The following is a 24,816-nucleotide window of genomic DNA, read 5'->3' on the forward strand; positions in this document are numbered from 1 at the left end:
ACTTTCCACAGACAGAGTTATGGGCTGGCCAGTCTTGTTTTCGCCGTTCTTGTCATTTACAGCTTGTACGTAGTATCTTCCAGCATCTGGGGCCACGGTGGACAGGATGACCAGCGTATTGTCCAGAGTAATGGCTCTGTGAGAAAACAACAAGCAGAATCATGGTCAAAAATCTCCCGCTGTCAGACATCACACTCAAGCACTTTTTCATAACGCTGCATCTGTATTATCACAACACACTACACACCAAATGTTCAGTGCTCCGCTTGAAAAGCTGATATTTACATGAAAAAATTCCCCACGGATGTCAGAGCCACTGTGGAGTACTAATTCACTGCCATCTCATTATGCCTATACATATACACAAAGAATAATGTCTTTAAAAACATGACAGATTTCAGAATGTTTCTTTTTTAGTTGTTTTTTCCCCCTCAGTCACTGACACAAAGACTCATTCAGACATAATAAACAAAGAAACTTAATTTCTCAATCTGTCATTTCTCCTCCAGATCAACAACTCCATGAAATGACATTGCTCCATAAATGTCACATAAACCACTTCTGGCAACATGCATCAGCAGCTGCTATGATGGAAGAACCCCCCCGACCCCCCCATAAAAACAGAAATACTACTACCATTATCCATTTTATAGCCATTTTCCAACGTTTAATTAAGCCCTTATTAAATTCAAGTACTTTGAAATATATGCTAAATAAAACACTTGAGATGAACATGGAATACATACATACATATATATGCAGTTGACATAATTTGTAAAGGGGCAAGAATATAAAATGAAACAACTTGTAGTACACATGTAACACTACTTCCTCTTTAGCAGTTCATTCACGCATCTCACTTTGAATAAGCAGCCATCTCTACCCGACCACCCCATTGGTTTCCACTGGGTCGAGTCCTGACACTTACCCCATGGAGTCCCAATTACCGTGCCTCCTTTGTTTACAATCAATGTTTTCTCATTATGACTATGTGTTGGACAATTGAGGAAGAATTGTTCGTTCTGCGTGGCTGCCCTCGACCTGTCTCACACACCCACAGTCTTTGAGCTGGCACCCACGTTCCCCGGCCCGAGTCCTCTGGGGTGCGGAATGCTAATAGGAATCTGTCCATTTCACTGTAGGAATACCAAATGTGTGCCAGAGCCCCAGAGCCACTATCGCAACAAGGCTGCAGATGCTTACTGATAAAGTCAGCATATTTTGAGGCAAAACTGACACATCTTTTGCTTATCTTTCATTCTCTCTTGGCTTTATGATTGTAAGAATACTATAGCATGTGTGAATGTACTTTTTTCACCCTTAATTCTATATTGTGTTTGAATGTGTTTTTTTGTACCTTATACTTGTTTATATGTGTTGTGTATTTATGAGTGAACTTTATAAGACATCATATCTTCTTCACATCATTATCTATTTCAACCTGCAATTCTGGAGTATTACTGTGGTTACGTAAATATATATATATCCAAAATATTTTGGTTGATTAAAATAAAGCTGAAAAATGTTTTACAGAATATTTTGGAATCTAAAATCTATCCAATCTATCGAATCAAAGCCACATGTCCACATGTCCACATGTATATATATATATTATTTTATCATATGATGTCATTTTTATTAATTATTATTTTTTTTTTTTTTTTGCATTTACCTTTAATTTATTTTATTTAATTTCATTTTTTTTTGCTTTTCATTTCCCCCCCATAGTTTTTATACTTTTAAACTGTTAATCCAGACATGATACTTTAAATCCTTTTAGCGGGCTCCTCCCCCTAGTGGATGGTGTCAAGTGTCAAATTACAAAATTTACCACAGTATTTTAGAATCAAACTTTTTGTAATCTTTGTAAACCGTTAGAAAGGTTTAATTCCATATTTGGTGACTATTTTGTGACAGGAAAAAAAATCTCTCTATATAGTACAATATAGTATTAGTGAAGTATTACTATACATAGTAAAATATAAATAAATAAATAATTACACACCTACATACCTACCTACCCACCCCTTGGCTATTTTTGGTAAAGTGCCTAAACAATATCTAACAGGAATGGCAATTTTGTGATATCAACTTCAAATTTGGAACACAGCTTAGTTAGACATGTGGCTTTGATTCGATAGATTGGATAGATTTTAGATTCCAAAATATTCTGTAAAACATTTTTCAGCTTTATTTTAATCAACCAAAATATTGTGGATAGTTTTAGTAAACAACAACAACCCTAAAACACATTGAGCTGAGGTAATTGTATGGCTGACATGAGTTCGAGTCCAGTTTGCACTGTCTGGAACATCTTTCCTTCCATTTTGCATATTCCCATCAATAAAAGCAGTAATGAAACCAAAAAAAAATAAAAAAATAAAAATAAAAATAAAAATAACCAATAATGTAAACTGTGTGCACAGAGTGTTGCAGAACATCTTTTTGCAAACCAAATCATCAACAAAACAAATCAAATTCAAATATTCATGAGTATCTGCCTATTTAAAATTAATTTAGTCCTAAAGCCCTCATTACACCAATTCAAACACTTCAGCACTTTCAATAAAGATAAAACACATAAAATATTGAAATTACTGAATGCATTTACTGAATTGCTAAGCAATATTACGCTAACAATTTCAAAAGCACAGTCTGCTTTATTAAATAGCAAAAAGCCTCATCCTATTTCTACACTTTGCCTGAAGATAAACCTTAACAACAGCACGATAAAGACATTATGCTCGAGCGCAGCCGGCTGTCACAGGATATTACATCAGCCTCCTGAAATGATTAATGACTGCTGTATGATTAGAGCAGCTCAACATAGAAGGATGACATAAGAGCGGATGATTGATTTTAATATCTCCTCATGCACACACTTGGTCTACGATTTCTCCCGTTTTCGGCCCACGATGCATCGTTCCAGATGGATAAGGGGCCGGTAAATAAGGGCGAACGGCTGTGGTGTGATGATCTGTAGTGAATATTTCACTCTGCCTGGGTCCTGGTGCGGCAGGTGTCAGGGAGAGAGCCACACTGCTGCTGAATTATGGATTGGAAGAGGGACAGCGAGCGGCCCAAGACTGCAAATTAATCTCAGGTGATTCCCTAAACCTGAGCACATAAAACGAGAATAAAGACACAGCTTGCAGGCCGAGCAGCTAATGAGGCAGTCGAGAACACACACAGGCACTTACACATTTATATATGCACAATTGCACATACATTGTTATTTCCTTTTTTACACATTTACACACACACACACACAAAGTAAAATATGATTTACACAGTTAAAATACAACACCAAATTCCTGACTGACAGTGCATGCATGATAAAGGTCATGAATTATGGCACATGTCTCACACTATAGCACATTCATGTTTCTGAAAGCACAAATGAATATAAAATAAGTGGTGGCAACATATGACCAAGGTAAATTATTCATTTAAAAATGCCAAAGAACATGTAACCCAGATACCCATCAGGAAATCTGACATTTTTATCTATAATGTCAGGAATTATGACGTAATATAATAAAAATATTCAAGAAACCCTATACTGAAACTGCATTTCTGGTATTTCTTTTATATTTGGGGGATTTTAACAAACATGTTTGTGGTACATACAAATTATAAGTCAAATCATACAGGTGCCTTATCGAAGAAAGACATTCTTTTACACTTTTGATTGTTTCCACTATACCAGAACATCAAATTGACATTATTATTCACTGAAAATCATAAACCTTATTAGCTGCATAGCAACATCCTAGCAACCATTCACAATACCCTGGTATAACTGAAGCAAGTTCTACTCTTACTTATTTGTGTGAAAAGATTTAATGAAATCAGTGATCAGTGACTGTTTCTTGTTGAATCACAGAGCTGAGAAATTAGTATCACTGTTGAGTTGTGTTTTCTCATCAAAGTTATTTACTGCATTCACTTACTGGAAGTCTGCCAAAGGATGCCATTCTGGGAGAATTCACACAGTAATGTGTGCATAAAACACTGAGTCTGTAGATCAGTTCCAAAATCTTATGAACTCCCAACCTGGACGGCATTACAAGGCAACACAAGTTCACTCTCAATTCAAATGTTGTTCCGAAAAGTATAAAGCATTAATAATCATAAATGCGTCAGATTAATCATTAAGAGAAGGCAATCCCAAAATGCAATAAAATAGAAAAGTTGATTACAAATATATACTGAAGTATAGGACAATTATTATGTTTCTTTATCATGACTCTATTATGCTCCACAAGGCTGAATTTATTTGATCAAAAAAAAAAACAGATTAATCGTGATTAATCATTTGACAGCCCTACAATTTAAAACTGTTTTCTATTTTAATATACTTGAAAATGTAATTTATTCCTGTAATGGAAAGCTGAATTTTTACTCCTTTCTTCAGTGTCACGTGATCTTTCAGAAATCATTATAATATTCTCAATTATCAGTATTATACATATTCACATTGACCCTACACTTTTGAACAATAGTGTGCTTATATTTCATTTAAATTTCTGACAAGTACAGAAAAAAATTAAATAAATAAATAAATAAAATAATGCAAAAACCTGAATATCCTATGTGTGCAAACATTTTCCCTGATTATTATAGTTTTCTTGAATGCCTGATTCTGCTGGGTAAATCATGGCATTATACAATCAAATATTTTGCATAATAACTGCTAAACTGTATATTTGACCATTGTCTAAGTAAGAAGGAAGCTGTGCTGGTTTCACGTCTCTCGTAGCACCATATGGTCTTTTTTCTCACATGATAAAATATTTTTTACCCAAATCAGTATGGTTTATGTTGTATAAATATTCAGTCGGGACAATGTACAACTAAATGGTTTTTATTGCTAAATAAACCCTTTATGATCCTATTCTATTTGATCCCTCACTTATTAGGGGACTATTAGCTTAGCAACATGCTAAAATCAAATTCTACTGTAACCAATTGAGTTGAGATTTGCATTTACAAGGTTCATTTCATTTAGCAAGCAGACAAAAACAGAGCTTGTGTGCGCCTGTGTTCAAATGTGTGTTTGCTGACCCACTATAACAGTTATATGTACACAATAGCGAGTGGAATGGCATTTGTCAGTGCAGTGCTCTTTCAGCACCCTCCAGGGAGCAGCGGAGTCCGCAGTCGATGACCTCTATTACACTTAGACAAATACGCAAGGCAAAAGCCACGGTCCCTTAAGAGGGAATAGGATCTCGAGCGAATATCACACGCACACAGTCATGGTAAATATATCTGGGAACACTGACAAATACTGACAGGACACACACAAGCAGATCCAGCGCACACACACAACACAAGCGGAATACAGGTGGTCAAATAAAACTGACAGAAAGAATATGCTTGAACTTTCCAGGGAAATGCCCAGGAATGGAAAGCCAGGAGTCAATGAACATGTTGTGCACACATATGCAAACAACACCTGTCTAGCAAACACAAGCTAATGCTACTGCCACAGCCGATATCTCAAGTTTTATGCTGTAGAAAACCAGAAGTAGCCCCTCTAGTGCCATCAGCGTCTGCTGAAAGGAAATCCTTTCTGACACTAGTCAAATATATTCAGGACTCAAATAAAACCTAGATTTTTCCACCCACTAACAGGAACCTGAGCCAGACCATGTGTCCTAAGAGTTTAGCATAACCGTCCCTGCTGAAACTGCTGGAAGCCATGTCAGTGAAAAATATATGCAATGCTAATTTGGATCAAATGTGTATGGCCTCTATGACCTTTGATATCTGGTCTGGGATGATGGTATGGATATCACACTCTATTTACTGTAGGATTCAGTCAAAAAGCTCCTCACTAACCATACACAAATAATATTAAAATTTAATCATGTTCTGATTGTGTATGCATTTTTAACAACATTTTGCTAACATCATCACAGTGCATCTGCAGGTGCAGATGGCTGAATTTAAGTTATACTTACACACCTTCTGAAGATGCATGACTAAGGGTTGTGAAATATTTTTAGAGGGAGAAAACAGATTATTTTTAGAAATGCACATAAATCTATACACAGACGGGTAAAGATTCATCATGACCTGTATTTTGCGCTAATGTGTGCTGTTGTCAAAGGGAATGAACCGGTTTATTAATTTACTGTGCAAAATTATTAAAATTAATTACTAGCAAGCACTTCCTATATTCCCAGAAGAGAATAGAATAGAATGGAGTTTATTCTAAATATGCTGATTACTGTGTTTAGAGGAATAGTCTAATAGCTGGGACCAAAATATGCAATCTCACGTAATGCACTTATGCCGGTGGTGGATAAAACTGACTCGAACCTGTGATTATAAACTGCAGGACACACTGAATGAAGCTTGCAAATGCATAAACATAACCTCTTTGTTCAGAGGCATGCCTGCATGCTATAGAAATGCCATCACTTGTCCTGTCATTACAGAGGGACTGGTTTGTACTGGCGTGTGTCACAAGAGCTGCCTGAAACCTCAACAAGTACGCATTTAAGCGGATCCTGTTAGAAACAGTGTTTTAGAAAAGAGAAACTCAAAGAGGAGAGTGTCAAATGAGTAACAGTCATCCAAACGCCGAGGACTACTGGCCACTTATCTAAACCAAATTCTTTGGCGGAATAGGTCGGAATGAAAGGGACAAACTCTAAATAGAAAACAGAATAGCACCTTTCCTTTAACACTCGCTTGGAGTGACGCAGCTCCTGGAATGTGTTTACTATTCGAGGTTCTGATTATACACAACATTAGCCCTCCCAAATAACACAACAAATCAAATGCAGTCAGTGGAAAAGGGCCTTTCAATTGCATTCCTATTCAATAATGAAAGACTAATGGCTATTGCAGTTAAATGACTGCTTTAAAGCCGCTCTCTCGCTCCCTGTAGGCAGGAAAGTCATGAAGGGAGGGTAGATATAGATAGAACAAACAATACAACAACTGAGACAGACAGACAGACAGACAGATAGATAGATAGATAGATAGATAGATAGATAGATAGATAGATAGATAGATAGATACTATAGAAAAAGCTGAAATATGATGATCACAGTCTGAAGTGACAATGGCATCAAGCTTCCCTGAGAGCAGCACAGCCAACAGGAGCAGCTGCAGAGCCAGGATGGAGAAGAGAGAGTCCCAGTTGCAGCATCTCAGCAAGAAATTGTCTCATCAAAGGGAAAATAGAGTCAGGGGAGCGTGGAGAGAGAAAGAATGCTACTTCTGCTGGACAAGCTTTACCAATCTATGGCTCAATTTACAACAAAATCTGTTCACTTGCCCGACATGAGAAAAAGAAAGAAAGAAAATAATAATAATAATTTGGTTGATGGGCAAATGTTGGTCAGGCTTCAGTGGCTAAACACACAAGATGAAGCGTTCTGAGTGAGTTAAATGGTTTTTTGAGTTCCTATAACTGTTCTCATCTCTCACGCATTCATTAAAACCACTGCTGTATCACAGACATCTATATGAACGGCATAAAACTGCAATATGAATAAATGTGTTTCTTCAAGGGCAAATTATAAATGCCATGGGGGAAAATAGCATTACACTATTACCTTCCACAAAAAGCAATAAGTGGAATTTCATTTAAGAGAGATTGTTTGTTTACATACTCTATTGATTACGGCAGCATTAAACCACTTAATGATGATCAAATGATGTAGAAAAGCATTTTAATTGGGCATACATCCAGATGCACATTGCCTGGACTGCACTGATGGAATAACGCTGTTCAGTCTCAGCATAGTATGCAAGATTGAAATCTGTTGAATCTTTCACAACCTAGCACTTCGTAAAATGGAGAATTATGGTGTGCAAATTACACTAAGCACAATTTTTTATGCAATGTCTGTGCTGTCATCTGATTTGCATTGAATTCCTCTAGTGAATCAGGTATAAAAGCTATGCTATCAGCTGCACAAAACCATTTTTGATGAATTGAGTCTCCAAATAAACATTATTTTATGTTTATGTATGGTTTTGTAAAAAGTGCATGCTAAAAAATGATAATTGGCAACATTTACAGTCAGTCATACAAGTTTGGAACAACATAAGGTTGTGTAAATTATGCCAATTTTCATTTTGGGGTTCAGGCCAAATTATAGATGTTTAATAATTAAAGTTGGAGGTTTAGAACAAACCAAAATGTCTATCTATATATAGTAGTGCTACTATTATATGCAAAAATATAATAGTCTAAGACATTTCACCCCTCCTGATTTAATCATGTGGACACATAAATTACAAATACTGAGTCGTGTTGTCTTTTATAATAAGAATGCTGTTGTATAATTCCAACTTTCTATGTAATGTAAACTTAACATAATTTGGCAAAATGTCAACAGCACTGTTAACACAAATTAGCACTGTAGGCGACTCAAAAGCAAAGTGCTGGAAAATGTCATTTTATCATCTGCTGCAGTGCTCCTGTGTGCTAGAATCTCAAAGTGGCTGAAGGGAGGCAGGGTTGTGAGAGAAAATGGAGAAATGCGGCTCTCTCCCAGGCATTGATTATCCTACTCTCTTCTGGGCTGTGTGATTGCATGATTAGAGGGAAAGGAGACAGAGAGTGGATGAGAGGTGAGGGAGAAAGCTTTGTGCTTCTGAAAACTCTCCATTTCATGACCCTTGGGCCGCACAGCTAGTTTTCAGCGAAACGAGGGCCGCCAAAATGAGTACAATCTAACGAAAATAAAGAGCGAGAGATTAGAATTCGCCAATCTAGAGCAGACGGAGTCAGAAGCGGCAGGACGCTCTCAGACAGACTAGCAGTCCTCCATGGGCGTCTCGGTCAATGTTACGCTTATTTCCATTTTTCACAGAGTCTTTGAAACTGCTACAGAGGTGCCAATGGCCTGATTAAAATTCAATTAATTGATTTTCCTGGAATAAATAGTATCTGCTCCACTCATTTGCACGAGGTAACCTTGGCTCAGAGCTAGAAACAGACGTTCATGTGCAAGCGAGATGCATGGGAGCGCTGAAAGGAGAGCCATGGGAAGGCAGACAGAGTGTGAGGTAGACAAAAACAAAATGGAAGAAACTGAAATGTTTGGACACATCATTCAACGGCTTTGCAATGTCAGCTGATGCAAAGAAATTGTGATTAAAGCATTAATTAAGTCAAAATTCATGAACAAACATGACGAATGGCGGTCGGTGGACAGACAGATAGGATGGACATGGATAGATAGATAGATAGATAGATAGATAGATAGATAGATAGATAGATAGATAGATAGATAGATACTATAGATAGATAGATAGATAGATAGAATAGATAGACAGACAGATAGACAGACAGACAGACAGACAGACAGACAGACAGGACAGACAGACAGATAGATAGTAGACAGACAGACAGAGACAGACAGACATGGGGACAGACAGACAGACCAGATAGATAGGTAGATAGACAGATAGATAGATAGATAGATAGATAGATAGATAGATAGATAGATAGATAGATAGATAGATAGATAGATAGATAGACAGACAACAGACAGACAGACAGATAGAAGATAGATAGATAGATAGATAGATAGATAGATAGATAGAACAAAATACAACAGCTGAGACAGACAGACAGACGGACAGATAGACCATAAAACAACTGATATAACGAACAAAATGATACAGTAAATTCGTCCTACACACTTTTTGGGGGCAAACAATACAACGAATGAAACAGACAGACAGAAAAAACTAAACGAACGAACGATCAATAGATAGACTGCAGGACTGTAGATGTTTTTGCTCTGCAGATGTTTAGCCTTTGATTCTGGAAAACAACTGAGCTTCTCATAACTTATCTGGGTTTTTGAGCGCACTCGTGCCAGAAAGTCAATAAATGCTTATATGACAACAAACAAACACCTCCACAAGCTCACACACACATTCAGAAACACACCTGGAGGCAATAAAACACAGTGTGTGTATCTCCAGATTAGATGTATAGTTACAAAGATCCCTCAAAAACAATCACGTACAATCAGACTGCTTGGAGAATGAAAAAGATAAGAACACAATAAAGGCAGAATAAGGTGAAAAAGAAACCCAACAGATTCACAAACTTACATCCGACTGCTGGGAGGGATTTTGCGTCCGTCTCTGAACCAGGTAACCTGTGGTTGAGGGAAACAGCGAATGCGAGGCGCTGGTATTACGGCTCCTTCTCCTTGGGATACGGCTTGGGCCCGTTCCCCTTCCTCGAAACTTCCCATATCTATAGACAAACACAAAACAAATGGTAAGAGTGAACAAATGTGTTATAACTCTTATTTAGTGCATATGTTAGCATTCAGCATTAAACGTCTTTCTAAATATTGTCTCATAACTCCATTACAAATACAAACAGACTTTAATTTCTGGTACAAGTGCCTACATCAGTAGATAAAAAACAGTTGCAGTATTAACGTTTGTCGTTTTGCCAGAGACAGCAGAATTTTCCAATGTTTTCTAGTGTCTTTCACCATCTGCTTGAGTTGGGCAGCATTTGACAGACGTGCTCTGACACAGCGCCAGACATCGTCGCGGCTGCCGTCGGCCTGGGGATGATATGTGCCAGCTAGCTATCGGCCATGACAGTGACCAGAACTGACTCAACTGAACGGACATTCACCATGCGTTAAATCAGCAGTCATTCATATTTACACCCCTATCTGATTCAGAAGAACGTCCTTGTTGCAGGACTCTCAACTTGTAAGTTTTAAAAGGCTAGCACACCTAAAAATGAACATTTTGTCATCTTTCACTTGCCCTGATGTCATTCCAACCCTGTATTATTATGACTTTCATAAATAACAAAAGAAGGTCTAAGGCAGAATGTCAGAGGAATAATGAAAGTAATATGGGGTCGGAATGACATGAGGGTGAATAAATGAAAAAAAAAAAAAAAGGTTTTCTTTTGGATGAACTATTTCTTTTGTTAGCAAGGAAAGTTCAAAACGAACACCATTTCGAGCTGCAAGGTGTGGAAGAGATTTCAAAATCAAAGGCAGCGTCTTTAATATCAAGAGCATTATTCATCAAAAAAGCTAATTACGGAAAACCACTTAAAAAATAATACAATATCCAGCATGGCAATGTCCTGCCTTTGATATCACAATGTTGTTTCCTGTGTATTGACTCATGTTTTTGATTTCTCTCACTTCATCCTTCAAATGAAACGAAAGGTAATTGGATGTCAATTATTGCACTGGTGCTTGAAAGGGAAATGAGGAAAGAAAATAAGGTCTAAGGACTTCCATCTTGACCAGAAGTGAAGTACCTGCACACATCCTGATATGAAAGGCCATAATAAGAAGCGATGGACCGATACATCACTCAGCTTGAATAATTGGACAACAGTTGGCCATTTTTAGGTTATTAGCATGGGCTGCTAAGTGTGAGCACATGGCAATTCACAGATATGTTAGTTCTAAAATGAAGATGGCCATGTCAACTGATAATAAAACTGAGTACATTTTAAGTAAACATTGTTAAAATGCACTACTCTTCAAAAATTTGAGTAGTATATATTCATTTCATTTGAGCAACAAATCACATTTGTTTACATAAAACTAAAAGACACTATTTATGTATTCATGTGAACACATTCACAGGCTAATGCTAGTATTTTAATAACTTTTCATCATTTTTTTAATTTTTATTTATATGTTGTGTGTGCTGAGAGATAAAAACAAACATACTGAAAGAACCTTACAGCAGATTAGGTTCAAATTTTGCTACGGATCGAACACGCATCCGCGAGCAGGAAATGAGTAAGGAGTGGAGCGATTACAGACAGGAAGTTGCTGTTGCTTCACTTATACACTCCGCCAGAGAGAAATCGAACTTTGATAATGACTGAAAACAGCCGAGGAGAGGTCAGTGGCCAGTGAAACTTGATTCTGGCTTGAAACACCGGAGACTTGCCACTTGGTTCAAGCGTAGCAGCTGTTGCTCATGCTAAACAGATTATAAAACGGAGGAATGAAATGAATTCTGAGAGAGTGAAGTGATTGGTCGACACAACCTCATCAATCTAATGAGGAAGTTAGAGTGGACCAGCTGTGGCATTGCAGAGGAGCTTTTAATGAAACAGAGGTACGCCACCTCACCAACAGCTGCCGTTCCTGTGAAACACACACACACACACACACACACACACACACACACACACACACACACACACACACACACACATACACAAACACACACACACACACGCACGCACACGCACACGCACGCACACACAGACACTAGAGCACAATCTGACTGTCTGGTAACAATCACACATGGACCAGTAAACATAGAAATCCAAAGTGGTTGAGAGTTACTATGGTTACTTACATGCCACTTGTACTTCGGTTCTTCTCTGTAACAACGCTCCGACTCTGTTCCTCACAATACACCGATAGAAGCCAGCATGCGATCTGTCCAGAGATGGTATCAGATACCTGCAAGAGATAAAACATAGCAGGTTTACTCTTAAAACCACAATAATGACTATGCATAAAGCATGATGTAATGCCCAACTGTCAGAGTGCCTTTCATTAACGATGCATAAGTGTTTTATGTATATTTTATATGTACAAATGAGTCTCATTCATTCTCTCACCCCCATTCTTCTCAAAGTGAACATCACTGTAATCTGTCAAAACCGTCAGGCTTGCACACACACTTTTCATTTCAACGTATGCTCCTTATCTTTTATGAAGCACTCCTGGGATACCGCTATAAAGTATATATATATATTTTTTTCTATATTCCCATCTCATTGTAATGACCTTGAATTCTTAGCTTCAATGCAGAATGTATATGTATTTGCATTATCAGCTTCCCCTCAGTAGGTGGCGCTCTAACATACACAATGACTGTGGAAGTAAATGGGAAAAAGGGTCAGACACAGTAAGATTTATTTCTTTAAAGATATTAATTTATTCAGCAAGGGCTCCAACTGTTCAAAAGTGACACTAAAAACTTTACATTATTAAAAAATAATTTATTTTTAACATTTTCTTTTGAACTTTTTTTTCATCACACACACAAAAAAAAAAAAAAATCCACAAACATTTTAAGCAGCACAAATGTTTCCAGCTGTTACAATAATAAGAAATGATTATTAAGCAGCAAATCCGCATGTTAGAACGATTTCTAAAGGATCAAATGACACTGAAAACAAATTCAATGGCTGCTGAAAATTCAGTTTTGTAATCACAGGAATACATTTTAATTTTTCAATATTTTTTACTGTACTTCTTACTAAAAAAAACTCATGACCCCAAACTTTTGAAAAGTAGTGTATGAAATCACTAATATTTCTATATATTGCACTTTATTTTAAGGTGTCCTTGTTACAGTGTAATTATTCATTAAGTACTGGTGAATATGAATTAACTACACGTACTGTACTTACTATATGGTTAGGGTTAGGATAAGGGTTTGTCTTAGGGTTACTTGCATGTAATTATGGATAATATATTGTTATTTTAATAGTAAGTACATGCAATGTGTAACAAGGACACCTTAAAATAAAGTGTTGCCCTATATAGTTATGTAATTGGCTTAAAAATGTCAAAATGGCACATTTCAAAACTGAATGCTAGTGTGTGCAGATTTTCTTTTTTGTATACACCAGCTGAAACTTCATTACTTTAATTTACCTCTTATTGTGAAGTGGATGAAATCGGATCATCTTCCAGACCATTTTAATTCAGTCAAACCACATTTTCTCTCAACCCGACTGACCTGAACTCAAATTAAAATGACCTGAAGGCCCATGGGCCACACATTACCGGGCCAGAACGCTCTCCAGCCTCATGGATCAATGATGGAGAGAGATAAAAGAATGAAACTGCACAGAAATATAAGGAATGCGAGAGGGAGAGGGAGATGAGGAAAACACTCTGCGTTTCGATCTAGATGCTTTAAAAAGCCATTGACCTCAGATGGCAATCAATACAAACAATGGAGTAGAGACAGTAAAGAGATCTGTCCAGACACACAGAATAAGACTGAGAGAGAGAGAGAAGTAGAGAAAGATAATGAGAGCAAAGAGAGAACATAATGCGAAGAATAAGAAACAAGAAAAAGTCAAAAAAAAAAAAAAGATGAGGATGATAGAGAGATAGACACAGGAATACATGCAAACAAAATGACAAGAAGAGGACAGTGATTGATTAGCTAGAAGCTGTTAGAAAGTCAGCTGTATGGCTATTCAAAATGATCTACAACTCAAACTACTGCTGTCTGAAATCACTTTTTACTTCCAATCTTGTGCCATTTTATAGCATTAGAGTTTAACAATTTAATTTCCATTGTACAGTATTATTTTCCAATAATAAACTCTGATTTAAGAAGATTAACCGGGGGGTGGTGGGCAGACCAGCTATGACAATAAATGGGAGTAACTGCAAACCATAATATTGGGGAAATATGGAATGAAAATGGAATAAAAGTCCTGATGTGATGTCTTTAAATAGACAAACCAGCTTTCGTGAAACTTTAGAAGTGAATGAATATTAAATACAGCTGTACTGGCAGGCAGCCTGGCCACACAGACTAATATAATATAATATAATATAATATAATATAATATAATATAATATAATATAATATAATATAATATAATATAATATAATATAATATAATATAATATAATATAATATAATATATGAAAAAAAAAACCTTGCTACTGTCATGGTTGCCTTCTGTGGCAAAATAAAGAACAAGGAAACGAGGACAAACTCAAAGTCTTTAATCCACAATCCAAAGGGGTTAAAACTAGGCAGGCAGAAACAAGAACCACAACATCGACGTTAAATGTAAATGTAAAATGTAAATGTAAATCTAAATAAAATATTTTTATATGTATTTATTTAGTACTGGAGCTATTTTAAAATTACGAATATTTCATAAAATATGTATATATTTATAATTATTTTATATAAAAAATATATTTATAAATATTTCATAATATATGTATACATTTATAATGTATAATTAAAAATAATAATATATTATTTTTTTACTAAAAAATATATGAATATTATTATAAAACTAATATTATTCAAATGAACATTTTTACAGACACAAGCTAGAAAAAAGACACACACACACACACACACACACACACACACACACACACACACACACACACACACACACACACACACACACACACACACTATTAACATTACTGCTTCACTGATCTTTTTTAAATGAAATTATATATATATATATATATATAAATATATATAAAATATTATAAAAGATCATATAAATTTCAGCCATTCATGACACTTTATTCTTCATTACTATCCTTAGATTCTTACTTGAAGCCCTTCAAAATATACTAATTTAATTTTAAGCCAGAAACTTCAACCATGCTTATCTCAAAAAGGCAAGTAATTGTTTGAGTGAAAGGAATTTTAAAATAATTGTACTTCTAAATAAATCAATGCATCCAGTCATAAAAATGAGCATCACATATTTGACCAAAAACAAGCACCTTATAAAGATCTCAGATATATAGAAGAGCTGTTAGTGGCTATTATCTGGTCCCACACTGACTCCAGACCTGCAGTTTAACCTACCGCTAACCATGAGAGACTAAGATTGTGTGGGTGTGGAGGAAATGCAGCGGTGAAATAGAGTGGTATAGAGCTTGAATGACGGGTGTCTTGTTAGAAGTCAAGAGTTGAGGAGAGCTGTTATTAACAGACTATAATGAAGTATCAAATGATATTAGCGATGAGGTTAGCAGGTTGCAGATCCTGCCAGGCATGGTAAATTGCTTCTTGTGTGAAGTATATTAGCGCTAATGGACTAATTAGGAAGTTTGGGGGGCTGGTGGGGGGTATACTTTTTAGTTTGATAGCGAGACGAAGCTTCACACATGCCCCGAAACATTTGGCTACCATCACCCCTGCAAGCTGCAAATGCTACAAGCAGCTCAACTCTAGATAAAGAGAGAAGACTGTGTTCTGATTATATATAGACTAAACACTCTAACATTCAGAAGTATTGGAGTCGGTAAGATTTATTTAATGTTTATGAAAGAACTCTCTTATGCTCACAAAAGATGCATTAATTTAATCAAAAATAAAGTAAAATAGTAATATTTAGAGGTAATATTACAATTTAAAATAGCAATTTTGTATTTATCTTATTTTAGATTAAATAATAATAATATAATAATTATATATATATATATATTCTATTATAATTCCATTAAAAAAAAAAAAGATTAATGAAACAGCCTAGCAGTCATTTTTTCTTATTAATATTTATTTGTATATTATATTCATTCACAATAATATATGTGTCTGTGTATATACACAAGCACAAACAAATATCATTTTTTAATGAATATAATTCATACTTAAAAGCTCATTCCTATGAAAAACTGTGCAGAAATCAATTAAGTTAAATACAAAACCTAGAATGATTTATTTTTGCCAGACTTCATGAAGTCCTGAGGTGGTGTGCAATGACTTGTGGGTAAATTTCCCTCCTCACTCTCTGTAAAGCTATATATGGGTTCTAAACTAGAGTCTCACTTTAAAGGGTCAAATGCCCTGTACTTTGCCACTATAAGCCAAATGGACGTACCCATATTTTAACAGGTGATGCTGTGACTCTTGAGTTTAACCTTGCAGAGTTTTGTGATGGATAAAATCCAGCCACGAGCGGCATATATTCAGGGTGACTTCTTCTCTATCTTCTTCTCTCCCGTTCCTTCTTTCTCTAATGAATATAATTAACCTTTAAAGAGCTGTGAGCTTGTGCAGCAGGTTGAGAGAGTCAGTAGGGACTGGGGCTTCAGACATTGATTGATTGATGTTTCGGCCAACAGAGCGCAATGTCAGGTCCCTTTAATTAGCCTTCTGTTAACAGAGAAGAGAAAAGAGCAAGAAAGCACGGGAGCAAAAAGTAGCAGATGAAGTTCAAACGCCCCTGACTGAGTCGGCTGACAAACAGACACCCGTCTGGGCTGATGTTGCCTTGGAAACCCATCGCTGCTGGATGAAGTGGTGGTCTGCCTCACAGTGACTTTAACCTATTCGCAGGAGAAATTCAACAAGTTCCTCAAAGATGTCAAAGAAAAAGTTTCCATGAAAAGAACTTGAGCATTGATAGTTTGGTTCAATAGCCTGACTCCTGCTCACAGAATGTTATTTATGCCCACAAACATGCTTATACAGTGCTATGTGGACTTAAATAATTAAAGAGACTATCACTGGCCAGCATTTCTATAGGTCTTAAGATTTTCTGCTTGCCTTCATTGAATTAAATACATTTACATCAGGGAATCAATGATGTTGTAAGACCCCTGGAGAAGTAAAAGAACAACACATCAATAGGGAAATACTGAAAAGGCTTGAATCTATGCAGCATAACCAAAGCTCAAATGCTGTATTTGAGAACTGGCTGGTCTTACCATGGTTCAATTTATTAGTAATGTTTTAGTAATTTATTAGTAATATTAGTAATTAAAAGTTATTTCTTTTAAATAATCTTATCATACACACGTGCGCACACAATATTTTACATTTATCTCTTTTATAAATTAGATTTTAAACATTGACTATTAATCAAAATATTTTGTAAATTTAAATTAAAATTTACATTTTACTTTTTTAAAACATGATAAAAAGGTAAAACAATGTTTATAATATTTATAATTTATTATTATAATAAATTAAATTATCATAAAGTAAACATTATTATTATACTTATTAGTTTATAATAATTATTTGCTATATATATATATATATATATATATATATATATATATATATATATATATATTCATTAAATATATATTCATTAAATGTATAAAACTATTGCTTTATTATTAGAAATGTACTTTTATATTATACAATTAATTCATATAAAATATTTATAACCCTTTAAAGAAAGACCTGCTGTAAGCTATAAGGTTGTTTATTAACTACATTATCCATGATTTTCAAAAAAAAAAAAATAAATAATTCACCAGTCAGAAAATCAAAGCAAAAATAATATAGCGACCATACAGTCAGCCTTCTTAAATATATTATACATGCATATTTGGCAATAAGCATAATATATTGTGTTTCTATATAGTTTTATATTTAGAGAGAGCGAGCTGGCACTGTTAGGCTCTATTATAATTCTGGATCCCGTTTGCTACCGCAATTCAAATTCTGTCCAAATTGAGCTGTTGAATTTTAAAACCCATTCTCAATACAATTCTGAATGGTGCACAACCCTGGCATGAACTGCATACTTATGAACATATTTAACAATGTCTGTAAGGTCAGACAGCAACAGTTCCATTGGGAGGTTACTGGAAACCAGATTATGGATGCACTCATGCATACACAGATATAACACACACACAGAGTTACACTAAAAGAATGCTGGGTGGAAGTCTCATATTGCAGGTGCAGAAGAGAATCCATTAGCATTGTCTGGAGGTAAAGCTCTTCTCAGTAAGCGTGCTGGTATCGGGTCACAGATATCCAGAAGGCATCAAAACAGACCACGCTAAAGTTTACATGAATAAAGAAAACAACAGAACGCTTCTTCTGCTTCAGTGCCGTCTTTGACATTGTGTGGTTTCAGGCAAAAAGAATGAAAGGAAGAAAGCAGGTCTTTTTGTACAGGCCTACGCTGCAGGTGATTCAATTTGCTGGGAGTGAAACGCAACATCGGCTCAGCCTGCAGGCGCTGTTACCGGAAGCACTGATAACATCTGCTGCCTATAGAATAATCAGTGCATATAGTTGATGAATGGCACAGCCTTTCAGTAACCAAACAACAGTGGTACTTGCTGTTATGGTGACACTAATGGCAGGGATGTTGAAATAAGAAAAGGATGTTTGCTTATATAAGAAGCCAAGAGAGTTTTTATGGGCATACTAGCGAAGCACTGTTTATTTCAGTACTGGAGAACATGTACGCTGTTTATTTGAATAGGAGTCAATGACTTTAACACAACCAATTTTACACTTTAGACTTTATTTTTCAGTCAAACTGATCTGGAACAAGGGCGAGTAAATGATGAAAGAACTTTTATTTTTGGTTACATATATCTTCAAATGAACAGTTCATACAAAAATAAAAATGTATTCATTCTCGGGCCATTGAAGATATAGATGAGTTTGTTTCTTCATCAGAACAGGTTTTGGGGAATTTTCATTACATCACTTGCCCATCAGTGGATCCCCTGGAGTGAATGGGTGCCGTCAGAATGAGAGTTAAAACAGATGATAAAAACATCAACAATTCTCAAATAATCTACAGACTCCAGTTCATCAATTAACATCTCATAAAGAGAAAAGCCGCATGTTTGTAAGTGGGTTGTAAATGGTGTTATCAGCTGTTTGGACTAACATTCTGATGGCACCCATTCACTGCAGAGGATCCATTGGTGAGCAAGTGATGTAATCAAAACAAACAAACTTAGAAGAAGAAACAAGCTTGTCTATATCTCGGATAGTCTGAGGAGGAGCAAAATTTCAGCAAATTTCATAATAAATAATATAATTAGATTGGCATTGGCTGTTCACAGCCTAAAATTAATGTTACTTGTATGAGTTTCAGATTTCCTAAGCATCCACTCCTAAAATCAATGTTTGGTTGATTTTAAGGTTTTTTTTGTGTGAACTTATAATATGAATACCGAACTGTGATAAAAAACAAACTGAGAAATTTTGCTTATCTCATTTCTCAGCAGACACTATTTTCCCAAAATATCTGTCATGTAAATATTGTGTTGGCATGCATCGCTATAGGTAGATAAGAGTAAATTAAGTGAAAATCAAAACATGTATGGCATAGCAGTATTTTATAGGATCTTTCACTGAATTTCTGTAAGAATGCTCAGTGGGAACTCGTCGCTGCCATCCTCCAGACAAGGCAAATTATTGCACTGAACTCTAGTTAATTTGTGCAGATCCGGCGTGAAATTGTCCCTGTTAATGAGAAAATATGGTCTGAGAGTCAGCCGTGAGAGAAACTTGTTTACTGAGATTTCAGCACAAGAAATAGAAACCAGAGAGTGCAAACTGGAGAGAAGAAAACATTTCTGCAGGACATTAATCTGAAATGCTAAGTTGCTCTTTTCTGCTTTGTCTTTCAATCTTTCTCTTAAAGCAGAATTGTTATGATCCAAGGCATTCAGAAACATAAAAAAAAAAATGTTAACTCTTCTGTGCACATCCAATTGTATTATGATTTGAATGGTGGAAATTATTGAGGCAAAACCTTCTTAAATTTTGATCTTGACTTATAAGACAACTAATGACTGATTTTACTCAACCTTTTATTTTTATTTTTTTGAATAAAGACTCTAATGCTAACCAAAGTTGCATTTATTTGGTCAAAAAAGACAGTAAAAATAGTAATATTATGAAATAGTAATGGTTTTCTATGCTTATATATTTTAAATATTTTTTTTCTTCAGCAGCCATTACGCCAGCCTTCAGTGTCTAATCCTTCAGAAATCATTCTAATATGCTGAATTGGTTCTCAAGAAACATATCTTATTAATAATGTTGAAAACTTTCCAGCTCTTTTTTTTAGGATTGCTTGATGTATAGAGTTCAAAACATTTATTAACTGATTTATTTAAGTATTTATTACAAATAGAAATCTTTTGTTACATCTTTACTGTTATCTTTTGTTCATTTTAATGCATCCTTGCTGAATAAAAGCATTGATGACTTTCAAAAAAAAAAAAAGGAGAAAAATTCTTACTAACAACAAACTTTTGAACAGTATATTTTTAGGTAAACTAATTTACTTTTTAATAAAAATGTTAAAAGTTTAAGACAAAAGCATTTTTCCATTATTAGCCGGAGAACATAGAGGTTGTTTCAGGCAAGTCATAGTGCTTAAAAAAACACAGTATTTTCAACTCAATCTATGATAGACTTAATTGCCTTTCATTTAAAGATGGAGTAGGCAAAATTATTTTAACATTGAAAAAATGACACAATCACATTTAAATTGTGCATTTAATCCAGCAAGGCACTTGGTAGTGTCAAACAGACCCAGAATGCACGCCTGAGCTGATCGGATGCCCAGGCAGGCTGATGTCATTAGCGCCACAGTAGCAGAGTCAGCTGAGCTGGCATTAGAGAACAACATTACTGCCAGACAACAATTGATTGAGCTCATTTGGGAAAGTCTCCTTTGTGTACGAGAGAAGCACACACACACTTATGTGTCAGGGGGCTGGGAAATGAAAGGTCATTGTGAGAGCTGGGATACTTTTAAATGACGATTCATCACTCTTTCTATTTGCATAGAAGAGCATCCATGGCCATTACCATTTGGCTTTGCTGACCTTGCCACTTTCGCTTGCCATGTGGGTGGGTGGGGGGGGGGGTGCCTGTGACACTGAAGATGTCCCATACAAACACAATTCTGTACAAACATCCCAAAACTGGGTTTAAGTTGGGTTCCTTATGTATTCTAGTAGCAAGTCTTAGTCCTGATCAATGATACTGACCTTTGATTATCTGATTGCATAAGAAGAAGAGACACTACATTTTGTGTAAAACATAAAATAAAATGAAATAAACAAAATATTAAATAAAAAAAATAAATACAATAAGTTAAAACAATAAATCATTAAAAATATATATTAAATAAAAAATTAAAATAAGATGATAAAATAAGTTAATAAATCAATTCTGTAAAAATAGTTAGATAAAATGAAAATAGCTTTTTGTGTTCATGTATCACTTTATGCATACAAATACACATTATATAAAGATATTTTGAGATTAAACCATGTTTATATGCATATCATTTTACGATTAAGGTCCACATTCTGATGAAGTATTTATTCTTAAAAAAAAAAAAATGCAGTTATGCAGTTATATTCTGGATATTTTGCATGCTATTTATTTATTTTCTTTTATTATTTAGAATTCATTTTTAGCAATTATGTTCAGTAATTTAGTCAAATCATTAATTCACAGCACTCCAGAGTGAAATTAAATGGAAAATTTTTATGAGAGGTCTTTATTTATTTTTATTTTTTTTCATTTGGATATCGATTTATTTTAGTTTCCTTTTATGTTCAGTTTTTTTTTTTTCAGGTGTTTTGATAATTTGATTTTTCACAGCTTTCTGTGTCTCAAAGCACTTGTTAATAATTTGCCAAAACTCTCTGTCTCAAAGCGCTTGATATTAATCAGTTTGACAACAAGTAGATTACGGTTTGCATACAGGAATAATGACTCTTATGTCATTACAAATCTGTATGACTTTCTTATGTGGAACACGAAAGAAGATATTTTGAAGAATGCTGGGGTCCAAACAATATTGGATCCCTTTGACTTTCATGGATAGAAAAACAAACGCATTCTTTTATGTTTCACAGAAGAAAGAAAGTCATATAAGTTTGGAATGACATGAAATGTCATTTTATTTTTGAGTGAAACTTTTAACCTGAATATGCATGTGCATAGTGATTATTAGAAAGAGCTCAAGTGTAACTGGATTTAAGCAATAATAGCGTAAACATGAGAATAGAAGGAGTAGATAGGAAGCATCAGAACAGCACAGTGACCAGCACACCATCTTTAACCCGTCCTGTCCCTTGCTCTAATCAGCCAGTTTTATCTTTTTAATTAAAACTCCACAGTATATTCTGAGGATAGTTAATTAAAAAAAAGTCTGAATTGGATGACCTGAGCACATTTGATAGCAGATACTGTACAATCGTCTTTAAAAGTGAATTCCTGCTTTTCAACACCGAATAATTATTCCTTTGAATCTTTGCCTCACAAAATAAAGACGGAACAATTTATGTGTCATCACATTCCTGCTGTTCTAATCACAAGTACTATTATAAGAATTATAACCTAATAAAACTAATATTTTATCATATTGGTTACTTCCATTGCCAGGGAAAGATTTTCTTGGTTTTTGATGAGATGAGGACATATAGCATAATAATAATAATAAAAAAAGTGCCAGCTCAATGCTCTACTTAAAGGGATAGTTCACTTAAAAAAGAAAATTCTGTTATCATTTATTCATCCTCATGTCGTTCCAAAGCTACAGTATATAACTGCCCATAAAATTAAAATTCACTGTTTTTGTCTATACAAGTCAATGGGGTCCAAAAACAACACTGAACTTCCTTTGTATGGACAAAACAAATAAAGACATTTTTCTAAATATCATAATTTTTGCTCTGTTGAAGAAAGATAGACACACATATTTGGAATGACATGAGGGTGAATTATCTTATTTCTTATTAAATCTTATTTTTTTAAACGTTACTCTCGACAGGAATCCATTGGTATGATTTAACTTTGCCTGGGTTATTTTATAATTTATATTTGTCTTAGCATTACTACTGCATATATGAAGGGTGTGAAAGAGACCAAAACACATCCAAAGCTACACTCAGAAGTTTTAGTAAAATTTAAAAAATAAATAAATAAAAATAAGAAAAAGAATCAAATCAATATCAAAAATAAGTAAATAAAAAACAACAACAAACAAGCTTATATATATATATACATATATATATATATATATATATATATATATATTTATATATATATATACGTATAAGCAACGAAAACCAGCTGGCTAAACCAAATCCATGTTTCTGTCACCGTAAAGTTCATGGGTTTCCAGTGTAGACAGTTCTGATTATAATGGAAGTGATCTGGTTCTGATGCATCGCATGCTAGAAAATTATACACATTTACACGAAAATAATCCTAGACAGGAAATCAGTTTCACGTATGCATGAAAACACACTGACCTGTACTCCAGCGAGAACCGCGTGATCTCTGTGTCATTGTGGATCCATTTAAACTCCAAAGGCCAGCTCCCCTCGGCCATACAGGTCAGAACCAAACGGTTCCTCTCCAGGTGCAACTGACTCGGTACAGGCTCTGTTTTAAAGTATGGAGGAACATCATCTGCAGGAAGATACAAAGAAAAAGAGAGAATGTGAGAAAGTGGGAATTGCTTCTGAGGGAAAACACTGTTTGACCTGCAGCAGGTAAACATGACCAGCTAATGCTCACAGACACTTGCTGTATCGCGCCCTCAGCCAGCTGCTGGTATTATTGTTATATCCTGTTGTATTGTGTGAAGTTTAATAAAGCAAAAGCACTCCAGACTGAATATGAATATACGTAAAAAAAACAACTTTACATTTACATTTAAACACACACACAAAAAAACTTATTTATTTATTTATTTATTTAATACAGTTTAAGTAAAACATTTTGGGTGGTGCTTCAGATTTCTTCAGATTATATCAGAACCATCACCATGTCTCTATGTGTAAGCTCATTTCATAACACACAGCACAGTCACGGCCGGTCATTTAAATTGGGTCCATGCACTCAATCGCATCTAAGAGTATTTGTTCCTTTTTTGTTTTTTTGTTTTTTTATGTGCTGTTATGTCCATTTGGGAAGTCTGTGATGTGCTGCCCATGCCTTACTGCAATTGCCTCTTGTGGGATTAATAAAGTAGTAAACTAAACTAAACTAAACTCTAATGAAAAGATGCTGGGAGCAGATGGAGCTGATATCCCATTCCTGTAGGAGCACGAATATCAGGGGAGCTACTCCAACAGAAAGCCTGGTTACTTTCGACACGCAGAACCAGCAAACTACAATTTCGATTCTGATCCTAATCAACGGTGTAAATATAGACCAAATTAATTGAACGGTTGGATAATACAATTATAAGATTGAATGATAATCAAGCATTAAAATTAAACTGTCAAAATGATCTATTAGGCAGACGGTTTGTGGTATCTCTCTGGTTTCACCT

The 24,816-nt window shown here is 35.1% G+C and overlaps 1 protein-coding gene across 6 annotated transcripts in view; it reads right to left on the reverse strand.

Annotated features, from left to right (window-relative positions):
- Positions 1-24,816, reverse strand: part of LOC109075077 (protein sidekick-2-like) — a 276,827-nt gene that overhangs the window by 53,495 nt on the left and 198,516 nt on the right. For all 6 annotated transcript variants that reach the window (XM_042735927.1, XM_042735929.1, XM_042735926.1 and 3 more), the window contains exons 2-5: positions 23,789-23,948; positions 12,355-12,461; positions 10,099-10,246; positions 3-136 (exon numbers count right to left, since the gene is read on the reverse strand). In XM_042735927.1, the coding sequence (XP_042591861.1) occupies positions 3-136; positions 10,099-10,246; positions 12,355-12,461; positions 23,789-23,948 (549 nt within the window). The remainder of the gene's footprint in view (positions 1-2; positions 137-10,098; positions 10,247-12,354; positions 12,462-23,788; positions 23,949-24,816) is intronic.

This window comes from Cyprinus carpio, chromosome B12, assembly GCF_018340385.1.
Source record: "Cyprinus carpio isolate SPL01 chromosome B12, ASM1834038v1, whole genome shotgun sequence".
In the NCBI taxonomy this organism is placed as follows: Eukaryota; Metazoa; Chordata; class Actinopteri; order Cypriniformes; family Cyprinidae; genus Cyprinus; species Cyprinus carpio.